Source organism: Choloepus didactylus, chromosome 5 (genome assembly GCF_015220235.1).
Source record: "Choloepus didactylus isolate mChoDid1 chromosome 5, mChoDid1.pri, whole genome shotgun sequence".
Lineage (NCBI taxonomy): Eukaryota > Metazoa > Chordata > Mammalia > Pilosa > Megalonychidae > Choloepus > Choloepus didactylus.
In genome coordinates this window covers 115,807,829-115,820,725 of record NC_051311.1, presented here as the reverse complement: position 1 = coordinate 115,820,725, position 12,897 = coordinate 115,807,829, and the positions used below count along the sequence as shown (strand labels likewise).

The 12,897-nt window shown below is 36.0% G+C and overlaps 1 protein-coding gene across 2 annotated transcripts in view; it reads left to right on the top strand.

Annotated features, from left to right (window-relative positions):
* COL28A1 (collagen type XXVIII alpha 1 chain) overlaps positions 1-12,897 on the top strand; it is a 228,999-nt gene that overhangs the window by 53,393 nt on the left and 162,709 nt on the right. For both annotated transcript variants that reach the window (XM_037836765.1, XM_037836764.1), the window contains exons 7-10: positions 1,586-1,627; positions 5,145-5,171; positions 9,326-9,370; positions 12,754-12,798. In XM_037836765.1, the coding sequence (XP_037692693.1) occupies positions 1,586-1,627; positions 5,145-5,171; positions 9,326-9,370; positions 12,754-12,798 (159 nt within the window). The remainder of the gene's footprint in view (positions 1-1,585; positions 1,628-5,144; positions 5,172-9,325; positions 9,371-12,753; positions 12,799-12,897) is intronic.

The following is a 12,897-nucleotide window of genomic DNA, read 5'->3' as shown; positions in this document are numbered from 1 at the left end:
GTCTCATGAACTGTTAATACATGTTCCACATCAGATTGACATCACCACTTTCATTTTTTATGCATCCACTTTATGAATAACTGAACTATAATAAAAATAGAAAGAATGCCAGATGGCCTCTTACTCCCAAGCTGTCTTCAGGCATTTCCCCAATTCTTTTCTTAGTGTATCCATCAAGAAAATATCCTAGATTGATTTTTTTTTAAAATTGCCTGTTCAGATCTTTGTTGGGATGATGGTGTTTCAAGTTCTAGAGCAACCGAAAGAATCACAAGGCAAAAGACGAGCAGATACAACTATGTGAAATCGTAATGGCAAAAACTCTGTATAATGGATAATAATTAAAATAGCAAGGAAGACTCATAGGGAAATGTCTGCAACAAATAAAGTTGACATTGGATTAATTTCTGTAGTACATAAAGACCTTATAAAACTGATGAGAAAACTATCAAGCCTCTAATAATTAAATGGGCAAAGGACACAAACATTCAATTTCCAAAAGAGAAAACAGAACTAGTAAATAAAGAACTAGAAAATGTTTAATTTCACAGGTAATGAAAGAAACTGAAATAGAAACAATGGGGTGCCATTTAACACCAATTATTTACATTTTAGAAACTTTGGAGTCCTGAGGTTTTTGCTTTTGTTTTTCTTTTTATGGAAGCAATTATCTGGTTCACAGAATTTGTTTTTTTTGCGTGTATTTCAAACTTTAAAAAGCATTCTTTTTCTTATAGCAATTAATGCAGCAATATTAAAATAATAATAATTAGTGATAGCCATGTGGTGATGAAACTTGTTTCTTCATTGCCTAGAAGTATGGGTAGGACATACTAGCCACAAATATTTTGGAAAGCTATTAGGCAATACATGAGGCATTTAAACATTCAAAATTTTAACCCAGTAGCCTCATCTCTGAGAACATTTTTAGGGATATAATGAAAATGTCAGTTATATATTCTTGGCAATAGTATGCTTGGCAAGGAAAGGGAATGTAAGGCAGCCTTGGATCACCTTACAATACATACACATGTGCACACTCAAGTGCTCCCCTACACTCCCTCACCTTATGTAGATCTGAATTGATGCTATCATGCTTTCCTTTTGTTTTGTTAAATACCTGTTTCAAATCTATGTTCACGTTTCATTTATTTGGCCTACAATTTTGAACCACTTAATATATTTTCCTAAGTCTGGCTAATATGAAGCAATCACTCTTGAGGACATTCTGGAAAACATGCCAAAGCCCCTTAGAGAAAAGCCAGAGTGTCGGCTCCAAGAGGGTACAATGCTTTATTTGAGAACAATGGTCCAGTTGTTAAACTGGTGTGCAAAACTCAGCCTAAGCTGTGAAAAATGTACCTAGAGTCCTCACCCTTCACATCTGGCTTCACTCCAAAGGGCAAAGGTTATCTCTGCTGTTACTTTCTTCCCCAGATTGTATGGTAGAAATATAAACGGTAAAACTGAAGCCCCCCCAACAGGTTGACCTATTAATCTGGGAATTCTGAATAATATATTTTATTGAACAGCCAGTCACTCTGCAGGGCTGTGGAATTTTGACTGAGTTCTTTGTTTGTGACAGGGTAATGCTCAAAAAGGAGAACCTGGAGAAGGAGGCCCAGTGGTATGTACACAACTGGAATGCATTCCCAATAAAGTAATCCCAGGATGCTAAGATTCTGTTATTGATCGTTTTGGCCCTGCAGTGCAAGTGCAAAAAATAATTCATTTATCTGTGCTCTTGATGGTTCAGACAGGCAGTCAGACAGATATGATCTTAGAAATGGGAACATGAGGAGAAAATACTCTGCTCTATAGGCCTGATGATGGCACCAGGGGTTGTCAACCACATGACATTCCCTGAAGCTTAAATCAAGACTTGTAAATGGTGCAAATGAGGAAAGTATTTTGCTTTGGTCTATTTTTTTCTCCTCTGTCATAGAGGATAAGTTAGAATTTCAGGAATGTGAGAATTACATAGTCTAAACTACGTTTTTGTAAATCCAGTTCTACAAACAAAAGAAATTATCATTCTATTAAGTTTTTACCACCACCCACCACCCCCAAATTAAAAGAGATCGAAGATTGCCTGAGAAATAATTACAGTGAATTTCTTCTTTTGTATTTTTCTGGAAATTGTGGTAAGTGTAGCCCATAGCAGGGAATTATGGTGTGAACAAAAAGGAGGCCATGTTACATAGCTCCTTTTTGCTTGTCCACCTTGGACGTAAGACCAGGACTCATAAAAACCTGTTCTCTTCATGTTTTTAATGAACTTTATAAAAAACTCTGATGGAAAGTTTTATAATGTCAATGGAAATGCTTTTAGAAAATTGTGTTATTCATTCAGGAAACATTTCTTAGGTATCTTTTACATATAGGGCATATTACTAAGTGAAAATAAAACTAAGACAAAGCCCTTATATTAAAAACATTCTGTTACCTCACAGGACGTCTAGATAAGATATTCAAAATAGCTGTAATATGGAGGAGAGTGCAAAAATACTGTAAGAATTGCATGAACAGAGTTGTTTGGGTAGGTCTTCAGAAGAGATTGGAAAGATCAGAGCAGGTTTTATGGGATGAGCCTTTAAGAGGAGGTAAGAGTTTGACAGGCAAGGACAGGGCAGGGTGGGGTGGAAGGGGCAAGCATTCCAGATGAAGAGAATGCAGTAAGCAGCAACCCGAGAGGAGGCAGCGTGTTGGGGCATGGACTCACTAGGTGCCTGAAGAGGAGGGTTGTCAGGCACAGAGTGACGGGTGGCTTGGGGTCGGAGTGGGTGCTGAGTGTTAGCAGCAGGGTCTGGGTTTTGCCATGTGATGGGCAGCACCCGAGATTTTAGATGAGGTGCATGACCCCATTAGAGCTCTGCTTAAGGAAGATTAATCTGGCAGTGCTGTATGAGAGGAACTAGCTGAAGGAAGGAGCACTTAGAAGAAGGTTTGTTACTGTGGACTGTTTCAGAGGTAACAAGGGCCTTGGCTTTAGAGCTGTGCTGGCCATTGTGAAAGCCACTAGCCACATGTGGCTATGGAGCACTTGAAACATGGCTAGTCTGAATTGAGATGTTCTGTAAGTAAAAAATAAACACCAAATTTTGAAGAATTAGTACAAAAAAAGCATGTAAAATATCTCACTAATTTTTTTCATTATTAATTAATGTTTAAATTATTTCTGGTACATTGGGTTAAATAAAATATAATGTTAAAATTAATTTCCCCTGTTTCTTCTTACTATTTTTACTGTGGGTATTAGAGAATTTAAAATTACTTGTGTGGTTTGCATTTGTAGCTCACATTATATTTCTACTGGGCAACGTTAGGCTAGAGTGATAACAGAATAGAAAGGAAGAGAATATTATGAGAAATCATGAAGGAGTAGAAATGATAGGATGTGGTGACTAAAAAACAATATACTTTAATAAGTAATATTCCTTTATTTTTGTAAAATCATATTGGCTCACTCCTAAATATATTTGTAACACTTTTTAACTTAAAGTAATGACAGAATTTTAAGTATGGGTGTGTGTTGTAAGGGGTGGAGGGTGCCCCAAGATTCCTGAGATTAGAAGTTTAGCCTTTTTTTGAGCACAGCAAACATTAATTATTTTAATAGAGAACCCCAATTTAACTGTCTATAATGTGGCATTTAACTTTAAGCATAGTAAATATAAAACCATTTACATGTAAAAATATTTCAAAAATGTATTAAATTGTAGTGTAATGATTTTTGTCTTCTATTCTTCAGTGACCACTCATTTGGAGAGCATGTTATTTCCTTCTTGAAGTTTCCTTTTTTACCTTTTGTAAAAAAGTCATACACAGAACAAAATTCTGTAGTCTGACGCACATGTAACCTCAATAATAGCTTATTTATTCCACTGGTTTCTCCAGTTCACTTTAAATATGTCTTAAAATTCTATTTCCATACCCTGAAAAATATAGTTGTGTGAAAAAGATGTGTATATCCCTTTTGAAGAAATACTTTCTGTTGCTTCGAGTTGGTAATTTCCCAGTCCCTTTAGTATTTGGTATTGTGTTACTTATGGGCAGCAACACAATAGAGGAGGTTGTGCAGGATTCCCAGGAGTGACACAGAAGACAGCACGGGCACTGTCCCCTTATTTAGCATGAGATAAAATACAGTAACTTAAAGGTCACTGTCTCATCGGGGTTGATAAAGGAGCCATTCATTTCCTTAATGTTATATAATCTAGACCAAATTTGAAAGGCACACCATAATGGATACAAATATTTATGTATATTTTAAAGGCAGTTATGCCAGCTTATTTCCAAAGCCAATTTCTCTAAGAGTCTCTGAAACATTTTCAGCTGCAATAATTCATAGTTTAAAAGTCAATATATTAGGGTGGTCCCTGCCTAGACACCCCTGAAGATTGAGAAAGTTATTAAACAAGAGGAAGGGGTAGCAAGGATTTAACAAAGGATTACGAATACTGAATCTTTATATAAATATTTTTTTTAGATGCTAGGGTATTAGAATAGCTAGAAGGAAATAACTGAAATGGTGGAACTATAATCCATAACATTCTTTGAAATTTGCTCTATATCTACTCGTTATATTGTACTTTGAAAGTTATCACCTTTCTGTATTTACATATTTCACAATAAGGAAAGAACTGAAACTGTGGAACTGTAACCCATAATATTCATTGAAATTTGCTAACTACTTGTTAAATTGTACTTTGAAAGTTGTCACTGTTATGTATATAGGTTAAATTTAATAATAAAAATGTATTAAAGTAAAAGAAATCAATATAACAATTTTGAGCAGAGCATTAAAGGCCGTCACTTCTACAATGAGTTTCAGTCAGCATTTTCCCCTTTAGTTTTTGGCCAAAGGGTAAGAAATTGGGTTTGAAAATATTCTTGGAAATGAGAATGGAATATAACAAAGGGAAAAATAAGGTTCTTTTCTTCTCCCTAGTACATGCACATTCCCCAAGAACAAAGAGAAGCAGAATAGCTTACATTTATATGGTCTTATTTTCCAATTCTGTACAGATGTATTTTCATTATACTTCATAAATGAAAAATGCCTAACACTCCTTCCAACTATGCCTTCTAATATCACATTTTACTTTTTCTTTTATTATTATTATTATTATTTTTTTTTTTAGGGAAATCCTGGATACAAGGGTGACAAGGTAAGTTAGTAATAAATAATAGATGGACTGGAGATTTCTGAAAGAAAAACAGAAACACAAGTGTACTTATTTAGTTATTAATACTTACTTTCCTCTATTTTTATAAAGCTAGTATACTATATTAACATAAAACAATAATAGAATATTAGTTAATGGATGGTGGTATAAGGGGTAGAGGGTGTCCCAAGAGTCCTAAGATTAGAATCCAGTCTCCCTTAGCTCTACAAACATGAATTATTTTAGAAGAGAGCACCTATTTAACAGCCATGCAGCACAGGAATCCAAATTCAAAGTTTCTGTATATAAACAGATGCAGTTAATACTGCGATTAGGCTGTTCCCTTGGTTCTCAACTTCCTATGAAAACCCTCTCACAGGGGAAAGAGAGGGTTTGTTCTGGTTAAGCAGTAAAGAATGACGGCCTGAATTCAGTGAGGCATCTAAGTAGTTCTTGCAGGAGGAGTAAATTTGACAAACAAACAAAAGGTATGGGTTGGTAGATGATTTTATAATTATTTGCATATTTCAGGTTGGGAAATCAAGTTGATTAAAAAAGAAATAACCAAGTTGTAGTGGGGCTCTGGAACCTCTGAGAATATGTTTCAGTGGTTCATTGATAAATCTATCCCATAGTTCTCTATTATCAGATTTTCTGAAATCAAAACATGTCCCTGTCATCCATTCTGTCCTACAGGTGGTAAAACCCTCAGACCTAGGCAAGAGGTCTTCTCATTAGAGGGTCCTGCTAAGGCTTTCCTTTTGCCTCCTCACTCCCCATGGAGTAAAGAGACTGCAAGGCAAGACACCTGTGCCCTCTTCTTCTAGACCATGCTTTGGGTACCCAAGACTCCAGAAGTCCCAAGCATGTTTCTAGGGCATACTCTAATTTCTCTCTCATGTCCATCTTCTCTCTAGACTAAGGAAACCAAATGGTAGCTGTTTTGGGGGCAGGAGGGGGCTGTGGAGGGATCACTGCTGTGCTACCTGGGGTGTCTTCATGCGTGCTCCCATGGTTCCTCTTGTTGTGTGGAAGGAGCTGAGGTGGGAAGAGAAGTGGAGGCTTGGCTCAGGCTGAGGGCTGAGGGTGTCCTTTGGTATAGACTGCTGAGGAATTCTCAAATTCTAAGTCCTTGTAAAAGTTATATTTGTCAAAAAGGATGATAGAACATAGTTTATTCACTAGTTTATTATCCCAATTTATAATTTTTAACACTTTAGACACAGGGTGTGTGGGATCCACTGGCACTCTTGTCCCAGTCCCTGCAAATATTAGGGTGAGCCTTTATACAGATAGATAAATATATCTTCAATCACTGAAAATGTTAGGCCTAAAAGGGGAAGAGTCTAAGAAATCCCATGACTCTGCCTTAGCAACCACAAGAACTTGGGCACCTCAACATCTTGGACACTCAGTTTCTTCATCTGTATCAAACTGGATTAATATAGGCCTGCCTACTTCACAAGGGAGTTGGAGGATCAAATGGTATAATGGATGTGCCAGTGTATGGTAAACTGTTTGGTGGTCCAGAAATGTAAGGTGCTATCATGAAGAGGCAAAGAACAAATGATGAAATGGGAAAGTTATGGAAGTTTCATGATTGTCCTATGTAAGTAAAATTGTCCTGTGCGTAGTTGAGGAAAATTATGGATGGTGTCCAACCTTACCTTATTCCTTGAGCTAGTTATCAACACCAGGAAGCTTTATATGTTTTTGAAGAGACCAATTTAACCTTCTAGGGAATGATAGATTCATGGGAGGAGTTCTCGTTTGGAAAATACAAGTTGTCAGAACAAAGTGACCCCAAATCATTGACATTGAAACCAGAATGACACCAGGAGTAGGAGCAATAGCAACCAGAGTCTGGGAACAGAATTGATCTGTTCAAAGCCTTGCTCTCTGGAAGTGTGTAATTGTGGCAGTTCCACACAGGAATTAATGAACCCATCAAAAAAGACGCCTTTGCAGAGGCAAGTAACATGAGTACAATCTTTTCATTCCCAGAAATCTTCCCCGAAACAAATGCTGTTCCTCAGGACCCTATAACTAACAAATCTGTCTGGACAAATGGAATGTGAATTCTGGCCAAAAAATTTTGAGTGTATTTATGGAGCTTTTCTGTTTTATATTTTGGTGGTTGACTCATTTTATCCCCACCCAACATGATTAAATTAAGTGCTTTCTAATTGATTCTTCAAGAGTGATTTTTCCATTTGCACTCAGAAATAAATGTTCAACTTGTTCTAAGTGAAAGCTCAGTTTTTCCTGGGTCACTTTGACTCACGATATGATGTGAAGAGAGAGCAGATTGCTTTTGAATGGAAGCATAGCTGGCTCTAAGAATTGTGCATCCCTCTTTCTTGCTCCTGATTCCAGCAGTATTCCAGACAATAACCTAGGCAGTAGTATCAGATGAGTGGGAAGTAATTTGGAGAACATGGCAGTGTGCCTTGTTCAGTTTTGGGTGGTTGATAAAGAACATGGATTTGGGAGTCTAGCAGACTCTAGTTTATGGCTTTGAGCAAGCTACTTCATCTCTTTGAGCCTCATTTTCCTCATTTATGAAATGGAGATACGTATACCTTGCAAGGCTGTTGTGGGATTAGTGATAATATAAAGGACCTTGCACATAGTTTGCATTCCAAATTGGTGGCTACAGTTATGATTTCCCTCCTTAGAGGAATGCTACTCAGACTGTGGTCTGCAGGCTGGCAGTCAGTCTGGGAAGTGTTTGTTGCTATTCTGCAATGAGACAAAGCTTGTACCAGAGTATAAATCAACTATATCGCAAAATACACTAGTTAGTTCAGCTGACATTTCTTTTTCATAGCAAGACTTCCTTGATGAAGGAAGCAGTGCATTGATTTACATTCTAGCACAGGTTCCCATGTGACTGCATTACAGCGCTTTGAGTAGCATGCCCTAGAACAGTACATGGATAAATAATACAGCAGCAGAAGCAGGAGGAATTAGTAGTGAGGGCTCCGGACAAGGAGTCAGAGACCTTGCTCTGCCTTTGACTACCATGTACACTGAAGTAAATCATCTATCCTCTCCAATTGGGTTTCCTTATTTTTAAAATAAGAATTGCTTTGAGGCTCATATCTCTATGAAATTCCTTTGAAAATTCTTAAGTGCTTTATAAGCAGGAGATAGTATTATGTTGATGATAAAATTTTAATCATTTTTCTAATTGACTTGTTTATTTTTTAGTTCTAAACATTAGAAGTATTAAAAGTTTGATATAATGGATTAGTATTCAGAGGTCCCAATTCTCACTCTACCTGAACAAGTTACTTTGCCTTTTGGAATCAAATTTTTCAGTCTGTAAAATTGGAATAATAATATTCATCTCAATAGCCAATGTTGGATTAGCTGAAATAATGTATGTAAAATGTCATGTATGTAGGTATAGTTTAATAAACTATAAAATGTAATTCAAATGTTAGGATTTTTCATTACTACTCCAGGGAAGACAGGGCAGTAGAGTGTGATGATGGCAAATATATGGCATGCTTGCCTTTTTGCCCCACTCTCATGCCCCATGGCAGTCCTTGCTAATTCTTCATGGCATTTTTTCCACCAAGTCACAACACAGTCTCAGAACCTTTTTCTCACAGTTCTCTAGGCAAACACTACTAACTGATCCAAGTTGGCCCTCAGGTTGGAGCATGGTGTAGTGGAAAAATAGGAAAAAGTAGAGGGAAGTTCAGACCTTGATTCTACTCCTTACCAGCTATATGACTGAAAGAAGTTGTTGAGCTTACATTTTCTGATTTGTAAAATGAGAATTACAAAGCCAGTTTCATTGGCTTTATATGGATTCAATGAAATCAATTAGGTAAAGACGGTCTAACATATTGTAGGTCTCAATAAACCTTAGTTCCTTTCCTTCCCATTTCATCCATCTCTTAAAAATGTTAATCCTCATTTGGTGGTATCATTGATCTGATTCTCTCAAGTTAGAGATAACTCATGAATAACAATTTTCAGAGTCCACTGCCTATGCAAGTAACAGTATTCAGGATAAAACTGTGTAGAAACCATCAGAATGTTTATAGCATATGATTCTGCTGTGAATCTTTTAAAAAAAAAAAAACAGAAACCTTAACATTGAATGCCTACAAATGTCTTTGTTATTATTTTTTCTTTTTTAGGGTGAACGTGGAGAATGTGGTAAACCAGGAATAAAAGGTGATGAAGTAAGGAACATGTTTTAAAATGCTAACAGCTGTGATCCATTTTGGGGGGCTGAGTTTCCTTAAGAGGAAATACCTGGGATGAATTATGTTGACGAGTCAATGGCTCAATTTTCACATCTGTAAAACATGAAGTAGACGACAAAGCAATTCCTAACTTTAGTTAATGGAGCCCCAAATGCCTTTCTTATGGCCCATTAAGATTTTGCTTTTTGACACCCTAACCTTTGAGGGGAGGCCTACTGAATTTTATGGTGAAAAGAATAATTTAACCAGCAAAAGCAATTCAAGTTCAAATCAGGGCAGAGAAGAATTGCTTTCCATATGTTAACACTGACAACAGGCACTTTCTGAAATGAGTAAAGAATTCTGTGAAATAGGAAAATAAAATGATTATAAACAATGTAGCAGAACCAGACATAAAGATTTGAAATGTTGACAATGCAGCAAGTCAAAGACAATTGGGTAGATATTTGCCTTCAGTTAAAATTTAAATATGAATAAACTAAACTGGAAACAATATTGAATATGTTAAGGAGTTCTTAAATGGATCAGAAATATATAGAGAAGTACATCTGAAACAGGGGTCCCAAAAAGGAACAGAATAAAAATAAATAATTTTCATTGTAGTTAAAAGCTATTAGCAAGTCACAAAGATGCTAAACTCCTCCAATGTCTATACTGTAAATATGGGAGAGAGTCAAGGAGAGAAAATAAAGCAGAAGGTGAAAGGAAGAGGATAAAATAATAGAATTGGCCCAGGTGTCTACACACTTTAAATAGTCTAAGACTTTCTGAAGGCTTTAGAGTTAAAGGTCAGGTAGATCTGTAAAATGTAGGCTAGGGAAATAGCTCTGGGCAAAATGAAAAGTGTGGTAATAAGTAGGCTATTATTGGAGCATAATTTTAAATGGGAGATGGACATGGACACTTGGGAATACAGAAGAGGGGTAAATATAGAACAAAATGAAAGCCAAATAATAACTGGGAAAACTATTTGAAATAAATATGACTGGCAGGGTTAAGATCGTATTTCATTATATGGCTAAAACACCAAGGATTGTTAAAGTGTGCCAATATTTACTGTACTAAAAAGAAAGAAAAGAAAACTGGCAATTATATATATATGTATTGCAATTGATTGTGAGATGTATCCCAATGTCAGAGATGTAAAAATGTGAAAAAAAAAATGTGTCAGAGTTAATGAATTACAGTGCCCTTAACATGGAGAGTTCACAAGTTCATAAGAAAAACATGCAAAAAACATGGAGAGACATAAGAGGAAATAAAAATGGCTAAATGAGAAAAATATTCACACATTAGCATTCAGATAAATGAAATTAAAGCATTAAAATATTATCTCATTTATCAAATTCTTAGACACTGAAGAAATACAGGGTACTCAGTGCCGATGGAGATGTAACATAAAGATAAAATCTCTCTTACTCAGGTAGTGGGAATGGAAATCTGAGTAAACTTTACAGGGAAAAGATTTCTCTCTCTCTTTCCATATATGATGTGAGTGAAAACATGAGAACGATAAATAGCCTTAAATGCGTTTATGATATCTGATTCAGTCATCTTCCAGGAACTTACCCTTAGGAAGTAATCAGAATTGGGCAAAGATTTGAACACAAAGATGCTCATTATAATATTATTTAAAATAGCAATCATTAGAAAATATTTAAATTCAAACTAGGGAAATAAGTAACTAAAATATGATAGATATTTATTTTTAAATATTCTATTTACTAAGAATTTTTAATGCATGGAAAGAGATTTTTAGTACAATGTAAGGTCAATATTGTAGGATACAAAATTGAATATACAATTCCTTCAAATTATTGGAAGAAAAATCCATTGGAAATACAACTGGTTGAAAATATGCCTAAAATGTTAATAGAAATTGCCTCTGCATGCTTTTTTTTTTTTTGTGATTCTTGTCAAAATGTCTGTCATGAACAGGCTGTATATATTTATTTTTTTCTCTTTTCTTTTCTTTTCAATTCAGTTTTACTGAGATATATTTACATACCCTACAAGCATCCACAGTGTACAATCAATTGTTCACAGTACCATCATATAGTTGTAAATTTATCACCCAAATCAATTTTTAAACATTTTCATTAACCCCCCAAATAAAAATAAGAATAAAAATACAAGTAAAGAACACCCAAAACATCCCATTCCCCCTATTATTCATTTAATTTTTGTTCCCAGTTTTCTACTTATCTGTCCATACACTGGATAAAGGGAGTGTGAGCTACAAGGTTTTCACAATCACACAGTCACACTGTATAAGCTACATAGTTATACAAGCATCTTCAAGAATCAAGGCTTCTGGGTTGCAGTTCAACAGTTTCAGGCATTTCCTTCTAGCTAGTCCAATACACTAAAAACTAAAAGAGGATATCTATATAACGCATAAGAATAACCTCCAGAATGACCTCTCAACTCCATTTGAAATCTCTTAGCCACTGAAACTTTACTTTGTTTCATTTCTCTTCCCTCTTTTGGTCAAGAAGCTTTCTCAATCTCACGATGCCGGGTCCAGGCTCATCCCCAGGTGTCATGTCCCAGGTTGCCAGGGAGTCTTACGCCCTTGGGAGTCATGTCCCATGTAAGGGGGAGGGCAGTGAGTTCACCTGCCAAGTGGGCTTAGAGAGAGAGAGACACCACATCTGAGCAACAAAAGAGATTCTCTGGGGGTGACTCTTAGGCACAATTATAAGTAGGCTTAGCCTCTCCTTTGCAGTAACAAGCTTCATATGTTCAAGCCCCAAGATTGAGGGCTCAGCTTTCTAAATTGGTAGTCCCCAGTGTTTGTGAGAATATCACAGGCTATATTTTGAAAGCAGAAAATAAGTGGGAATCTGGGGAAAGAAAAGACTATATTATCATCTCATAAAAATAAATTTAAAAGGATTTTCTGGTTATGAAACATAATTGAAATATTTTTATTAGAAGAGTGTTCAGTATAAAGTGTTTTGCCAACTTCCATATCTCGAAGATGGACAAAAGAATGATCTAGACATCATGGAAACTCACTAAATTGTTAATTTAACTGATGTTGCCATGTTGGAAGGAAATGATATTCCATCAAGCTTACTGCTTTCTAAGGAATCTTGTGAAATATTTCCATTCCCCTGATCAAAATCTCAATATATAGGCCAAGGACTTACAAATAAAATAGTACTTTCATAGAGTTTGTATCCTAAAGGAAAGTTTGACCTTCCTTTGGCTTGTTAATTACAATCATTTCATTAACAATGAATTTCTGGCTTTGATGTTGGGTTAATCCAAAACATATTCCCTCTCTTCCAACTAAAATCACTGCATTTTGAAGATGGATATTTAGAGCAGCTCCCTGCACTTTTATTCCATAGGGACCCCAAGGGCCGGATGGACCAAATGGACCTAGAGGACTTCAGGTAAGAAAGCTGAAACCAAATCTAAGCCTGAGATTGGGGGACTAGTAAAAACAGAGGGGGTCACACAGAGAATGTATTTTGGTGTTTCCAACTTCTCCT